Source organism: Quercus lobata, chromosome 10 (assembly GCF_001633185.2).
Source record: "Quercus lobata isolate SW786 chromosome 10, ValleyOak3.0 Primary Assembly, whole genome shotgun sequence".
NCBI lineage: Eukaryota > Viridiplantae > Streptophyta > Magnoliopsida > Fagales > Fagaceae > Quercus > Quercus lobata.
The window spans coordinates 28,114,055-28,122,267 of NC_044913.1; the positions used below are offsets into that span (position 1 = coordinate 28,114,055).

The 8,213-nt window shown below is 33.0% G+C and overlaps 1 protein-coding gene across 1 annotated transcript; it reads right to left on the bottom strand.

The window, feature by feature from the left end:
- Positions 1-6,534: 6,534 nt before the first annotated feature.
- LOC115965757 (HMG-Y-related protein A-like) lies at positions 6,535-7,839 on the bottom strand. The gene is made up of 2 exons (XM_031085049.1): positions 7,523-7,839; positions 6,535-7,435 (listed from the first exon to the last, which is right to left on the bottom strand). Exons 1-2 carry the CDS (start codon positions 7,757-7,759, stop codon positions 6,977-6,979), a joined length of 696 nt encoding a protein of 231 aa, XP_030940909.1. The 5' UTR covers positions 7,760-7,839; the 3' UTR covers positions 6,535-6,976.
- Positions 7,840-8,213: the final 374 nt, after the last annotated feature.

Below are 8,213 nucleotides of genomic sequence, written 5' to 3' on the forward strand. Positions count from 1 at the left end.
ATGAAATTACTTTTTTGCCTACCAATAATAACCAATAACAACTTACCACTTAGAATTTGTTGTGAAAATATTGTGGACATAACATTTATGATTCTAAATACATTTGATATGGGATATCTCAAGAGCGTTTCTAAGATCACAAACTATTTCACAACTTTTTCTCCACAACTCTAATGTGACAGACTGTGAATAAATTGCCTACTATTTATAGATGAAATTGTGGTCTATAGGTTGTATGGGGGACTTCAATAGCATGTTGAATTAAGATAATAAATCAAAGCACAAAAGTAATATCAACCTCTAGAGTTGAGCTATGTATAAAGTCTATAGACAATATAGACATTCTATTTTACCATATTGAAATATCCATTTTGTGCAGAATATGGTTAACGCTATTTTTTTTTTTTATGTAAAATATTTTTCAGAAAATGTTTTTCAATTTTCAGGTGTTTTTTGTAGGTAAAATATAGTTAAACTTGTAAAATATTTTTTCGTTGTTATCAAATCCTTTATAAAATGTTGTAAAATGTTTTATCTTTGAAAAATTGGTAAAATATTTTCCAAAAAAACACAAAGTGGCTTCCCCTCTCCTATCGAATCGTTGGGTCATTGGTACAGTAGCCAGAGACTCCGCTGCAATGATCAGTGTGGGCGGTCCAGTGGCTGGAGACTCCACTCCGACATTCAATAAGGCAGTCCAATGGCCAAAGACTCTGCTCCAAAGACTGATGTCATCGATCAGTGTCTAATGACTCAACTCCGATTACCAGTGTCGATGGTCAGAGACTTCGCTCCACAATCAGTGCTGGTGATCTGGCAACAAGAGACGCCTCACTGACAACCGATGCGATGCTCTAGCGGCCAAATACACCATGCCACAACCAATGCCAGAAGTCTAGTAACTAAATATGACATTTTGTTGACCAGTGCTAGCGATCCAATCACTGGAGATACTGCTCCAACGATGATTAATTGTCAGTAGTTCGGTCGCTAGAGCCACCACTCTTATTGCCAGTTCTAGTAGTCCGATCACCGAACCTTTGACACCAATGGCTTCAATGTTGAACCATCGGTTTTGGTGGTTTGTTTGAAAAATTTTACTTGTCATACCAAATACTTGAAAATATTTTACATGTAAATTTTTTAATATTTTAAAATAATTTACTTCAAAATAAACTGAAAGTAAAGGGCAAAAAAATCATCATTTTATATGAATGCAAAATTTCATATTTGGCATTGGGTAAAAAACCACATTATAATGAGTCAATATAGTATTTAAGGGCCAAACGGTATTTTAAGAATAAAATTAAGGTTTTTGAACCATTCATGTGAAAAAACAAATTTTCATATTTGGCATTGGGTAGAATACCACATTATAATGAGTCATTATAGTATTTAAGGGCCAAATAGTCTTTCACTGATTAGATAATTTAGAAGGTCTCTTAATTAGAAAAAACTAATTCATCGTAATAAAAAAAAAAAAACCATGGAATTTATCCTTAAAAACTGCCAAAAATTAGAGTAAAACTTAAATAAATTTATTCAAATTAAAAAAAAAAAAAAAAAAAAAAAAAAAAAAAAAAAACACAATAACAGCAACAACCATGAAAAGTGGAAAATTATGGTTGGAATTAGCAAAGTGTGGATCCTAGCACATTGAGTGCCAATTTGTCAAAATATGGATCATATCGTGAATCGATTTTAGATTTTTTTTTGTATTGTGTATCTTATCATATTGTATTATGTATCGTAAGATACTCAAACACTTAATAAAATTTATACAAATATATATATATGGTATATTCATTATAAATTCGAAGTATATTCAACCAATGACTAATTTACTATCACTTGTAATAATATTTAACAAACTAACTAAATAGATCATGTGTTTATAATATATATTTTCAAACTGATTAAACTCAATAGTTATAATACATGACAAATAATCCAAAATAATAATTTATTTCCATTATATTCATTATCTTTCCTAATCAACTTCATCTAAATCAGTGTTACCATCATGTTCATCATTTTGCAAATTTATTTCTTTATTGAAATTTTCTTTATTATCATCAACATTTACTATCTCTTCTTGTTCTTTTATTTTAATTTCTTCTTGGAATTCTTGCTTCTGAGACTTATAACAATATTGATAAAAAATTTATATTGTCAATTAATACCTTATTCATAGTATTAGGCCTGTTCACGAGTCGGTCCAGGTCGAGTTTGTGCCAAACCCAGAACCGACCCGACCAGATCAGATGGTCGGAATTTCAATCCGCCGCCGACCAATATGGTTGATTGAATCAAGCGGATCAGACGTTCAATGGAGGGCGGTGGGTTCGGTCAGAGTTGGAGATCTGAAAATCAGCCAAAATCCTGCACTTTAACGACGAAATTGGCGAAATTTCGGTGATATTTTCGCCTGATTTTCTTCGAATTTGTCAAAATCTCATCAAGTTCGGCTGATCTTGCCAAATTCGGTGAAGATTCAATGGATCTAGCTGAGAACTCTCCGGAAATGGCTGAGATCTTGTCGGATCTAAAAAACTTCACCGGGAAATGTTGAGTATCTTCGGGTTTTGGAGAGAAAACCCGCCAACCAAACCGCCGTTTTCAGGTTCTGGAGGCCGAGGTCCGCTGTCGATCGTCACCAGTGTTGGGTCGGCCAGTCATCGGGTCGGATTGGACAAGTTTGGCCGGGTGGGTCAGGTCATGGTTTTGTTGGACAACCCTACATAGTATAGAAAAAAAAATTTGCAAATATGAAAGTGAAGTGTAAGTGTATAGTCCAAATTTGCAAACTCTCATTTTAAAGCATATGTCTATGTATCATACAATACAATACAATTTTACAATTTATACAATATGCACTATTGTATCGTACGATTTATAAGCAGCTATGATATGCCCTTATGATATGGATCTTTTTGTACATTATTGCGTATCATATGATACTAACAACTATGCCAATTGATATTTTGTTGTCAAATTTATCAACTTTTGTTTATTGTCCAATTTTTCTTGAAGGTTTTATTTTCTAGCATTTTTTAGAATTAAAAATTTCATCACTTAGATAAAAGCTCTCAAAGCTCATAGAGTTCCCAATAATTTTCTCTATAAATAAGAGAATCAATTAAAAGAGAAGGATTATAGCCAACAAATCAAAACTCTACCAAAATTATAAATATATCATCAAAAACACCCAAAGAACCACAAAATTCTTTAAGCATCTTCTTTTCAACTTATTATCAAGCTCAAATGATTTTTAAAAGGAATTGTTCATAATTAATCAAAATGATAAAAATTAATCAACCCAATATCATCAAACATATGCAAAATTGTATTCATGTGATCATGGGAAAATACAAGCACGTTAGGGTTTGCAAAAATTAGATTGTTCATCATTTTATGTTCATAATGAGAATATGATTTTTATGAAAATCATTTGAGCATATTCAAAACCCTAATTTAAACTACATGGTCATTATTTGGCTCATCCTTATCATTAACAAACATCAAGTTGTTGTAGGAAATTAGTAACAATGAAGAAAATTAATTGTAGTAAATCTAAATGCAGTAGGTTTAAATGTTGTACATTAACACTGTGTTTGGATGGGGTGATTATTGGAGAGATGGAAAATGGGTGAGAGAAAAGTAAGAAGAAAACTGCATTTAAGGATGTTTGGTTTAAAGGAGAAGAATGAGGTAATTTTGGTAAGGCTCAGGATTTTTTTCCATGGGCCCACCGAAAAATGATAACTCCAAATCGGGGAAAAAAGGGGAACAATTGCTTTAGACAAAAACGTGTTCACCCCAACGTTCCTTTTTTGGGTTTGTTTGTTTTTTTCATGATGACCTATGTTCCTTTTCGTTATTTGTTTTTGTCATTTGCTTCTTTTTGTTTTTAGTTTTTTTTTTTTCTTATGTTACTTCTCATTCTTTTTTTCTTTTTCTTTTTTTTCCATCCGATGTTTGTTTTTCCATCTAATTTGGGTTTTTGTGCTTTTTTTTTAAAAAAAAAAATTTAATGAAATGTTCATACATACACAATTTTTTAATATTAATATAATGTGTTATTTTTTTAATCTAATAGGGACATGAGAGTAAATTTATACAAACCACATTTTCTATCTTCTCATTTTTCTTCTTAACCAAACAAAAGAGTTTTTTTTTTTAATCTAATAGGGGCATTAAAGTAAATTACTCATAATTGCATGTAGCTAATCCTAATTTCAAGAATGTATTTTGGTTTGTTGAAACTTGAGTGGCTTGATCTTGTGATATACTTGTCAATTTTTGCACCCAAGATATTGCCCTTTTTTTTTTCTTTTTCTATTAATCTCTTACTTTTTTAATGATCAAAATGATAATTTTATCCTTACATTGTAAATTATCCTTACCTTTTTTTTATATATATTAAATGATAGTTGCAAAATGGGATGTTTACACACCACCTTATAGCCTCATCAACCCAACACACTGACTTCAAACATTAGAAGTTTTTTTTTTTTTTTAGATATTTATAATATATTGCTAACCTCGTTGTTCAAACGAATCAAACCATTTCCCCCCAAACCCCCCATGCACTTTATGCATGGAGATGTGTCAATTCAGTTACAAAGCCCTTGGCCAAACACCACAAATATGGGATGAAGAACGGATGGGTGAAAACTCAAAACATGGAAAATGAGATAGAATATTGTAGGGGAAAAATGATTTAGGGTTGCTTTGTAAATTCTACATTGAATTTTGAAAGTTAAAAAAGGCCACCACTAATTTAATTTTTAATCGGGCTAATTACATTCCCTCCAAACTATAGAATCAAATTCACTTGCTCCACTTAAATATAAAATCAAGTAATATTTTCCCTTAAAAGTTACTATGACTTTTAAGTGGAGTTTGTGGTGTACTTTTGTGTTAAAACATATTTCCTTCTCCCTTCTGTGTATTTGTTTCAAAAAAAAAAAAAAAAAAAAGAGAGAGAAGTAATGTTTCCCCTAATAATTTTATAATGGAAAAATCCAATTTTCAAAATCAGTTTCATGGCCCACCAAACCTTACACGCATTTATTATTTTAGAAATATGATTTTTTTTTCCTATAGATCAAATGGATAAATTTGTTTTCTAAATAAAAAAGGAAAATTCCATATTTAAGAATAATTAAAAAAAAAACCTATATTTAACAAAAATATACACTAAGTTATACAATAAGTTATCTATTTTATTCAAACCGTAGTGGTATTTGAATAACAAAATTATGATGAAATGAAGAGATAAAAAGGGCAAAAAGAACCACCCCCCCCCCCCCCCCCAAAACAATCTCATGCCAAGTTGCCATGGGAGGGTAATGAGCCCAATTTATGTGTTGGTCTAGTTGTTATGATCTGGTACCAAGAAGCCCTATAGAGCCGCCATGGATGTGAGCATTGATCACTTCTACATAGAGATGGCAATAGTGCAGGGCGAGTTCGAAGGATAAGGTCTTCACTCCCGTCTTGCATGGTTTTATTTTACTCCATCACCGCCCGGCCCTACCCTGCATGACGGAGAAAATTTTCTTACCCCATCCTCACCCCTTGGGGCCCCGTGAAGATCCGCCCCACTCCGTAAAACTGTATTTGTTAATTTACCCACAACTATTACAATTGTTTTTAATAAAACATATTTCGTTAATAAAAATATACTTGAAATTACAAATAAATTTATCCCATCAAATCAAACTAATTTTTGGCAAAAATTGAATAATATTATTAAAGTATTTAAAAAGACAATACCCCAACAAAAACAAAAATCTCATAATACAAAACTAATAATTCAATAGTATATAAATTTGTTTATAATAAAGACAAAAGAAAATGTTAAAATTGGTACCTTATTTCCAACCTTGCTAAAAAAGAAAGAAAAAAGAGAGAGGCAAAAAGCCTTGTTGGGTAGAATAAAATAAGCTAATAATATGTTTGTTTAAATAGTAAGATTTTAGGGCTTGAAAATTTTACAATTTAACCCTTATCAATGGCAAGTAGGGCGGGGTGGGACGGGATGGGTTGGGTCTAAAAAGTTTAAATCCATCCCCGTCTCGCCTCATAGTACGAGGCTAAAATCTTGCCCTAGTGGGGTAGGAAAAACCCACATAGGACAAAGCAGGAAAGGACAGGTCAAGCGAGGTGGGGCAAAATTGTCATCTCCACTTCTATAACACCAAGAGATAATCTCTTACTTTCTCCAAAAAAAAAAAAAAAAAAAAAAAGAGATAATCTCTTAGCGTAAAAGTCACTACATTTATGAATCAAAGTGATACTGTCATTTAATAATGATGATAATAGATTTATTATCAGAAAGTAGCAAGCAATTAATTTAGTTTATATCAATTAACGGGGGATATTGCTTGATTGTATACGTTGGTATAGCTTTGAGGGTAAAATTAAACCATTAAAACTCAAAAGAAATTAAGGACAAAGCCAAAATGTTATTTGGCCTAGTTACACTTACACACTTCACTTGCTTTATTGAATTTTTTTTCCTGATTAACACTGTATATTGTTTTACAACATAGAGTAATTTTTAGGTATTCCCGGAGCATGGAGAATGGTACTCCATCCTCTCACATTTATGACAGGGTCTACTCATTAAATTCATAACAGGGTCTGCTATAAATGTGAGAAGAAAAGGTACCATTTTATCATATTCCGAGACTCCCTACAAATTTTCCTATAACATATATAACATATGATTAAATTAATGAACTCAAATTTTCAACTTATCATATGGCAAGTTGTGAGAATGGATAACCACTTTTCCATGGGCTTCGCTCTCTCCTTTTATTGCCCATTAATGACAATTTACTTCATCAAGTTGTGAAACAGAAAAGAGAACTTCTGGTCATAAAAAGTAAAAACAAAAAACAAATAAAGACAAAAAAGAAGTGGACAGTGGACACAGTTCACACACGCAACAATAGTAATCTCGTGTTCATGCAAGGATGGAAGGCATGACCGGAGGACAAGGAGCCACCACCACCACGCCTTGCCCTCTTCGGCTCTCCTCTCCTCCTCTCTTCATCACTGCTTCTTTCTTCGGTGGTCTCCCTCTCCGCTTTCTTTCTTTCGGTTTCGAAGGCCTCCCACTCTTCTTCAGCCGAACCATCACAGTAGTAAGAGGCTTGATCGACGAAATCTCAGACCCATCATCACCTTCTTTTTCATGTTGTTGATTTGCAGGCTCTTTATGTTTTCGCATCCGGAACATGTTGCAACTGCTGCTATGAGCCAAAAAGATTTCATCTTTCTCAATCAGCTTGGTAAGATGGCAAGTGAGGAAACTCTCATGAGCCCATGGCAAGTCATGGTAGTTTGACTTAATGAAGGCTGATATTGATGCTTTGCTTGAACCTTCACCTTCATCCAATGCTTCAATAGCTTTGTATATCATCTGCAACCAAATCCAACCAAAGAAAAAAAATGAGAACTTTCAATATAAATTTGAAAAAAAAAATGATTTTTTTTGTAATAGTTATACCTGTGAATAAGGAGGGTGATCTGGGGTTTTGAATACAGGAAAGATTTGGTGAAGGAGAGCTTCAATGCGCTTGGTTGCCTCCATTGACACTGGGTGTCCTCGTTTGGAGCTTGCTAGGTTGATAATGGTGTCTCTGAGCCTTTTCATGGGGATGGTTTGGGCATCTGCTTCTGGGTCATTTTGTTTATTGCTGCATTCCACTCCTTGGACCTGAGTGGCATTACCCCAATTGCACATTTTTTCAGGAATGGACAATGAGCTGAGGTCCTTGGTTTTTGGGTTTTAATGGCCAATGGGCAGAGAGGGCTTTAAAGGTCTTGTAGCGTGGCAGTATGGTTTGCAGTTCACGTAAATGTGGCGGATTGATTGGTGGAGAGGTACACTTTGTATTATATGGCAAGTAGGGTCCACCTCAAACCAGCTTTTGAAATTTCGTTGTATGAAAAAATGGAATCTTTTTGGGAAGGGTAAACCCTTTTTAAAATTTTTTTTTTATTGAAATCCAAGACAAGGGTTATTAAGAAATAAAAACAGTTGTATATAAGAATAAGCTAGTTTGTAAGAATAATATTACCAATATAATCATACATCTACGTATAAAAAAAAAAAAAAAAACCATATATCATGTAGGCATCATAGAACTAGTTAGATATAAGAAAATCATATTAAAGTCAGATCAGAAATAAAATTT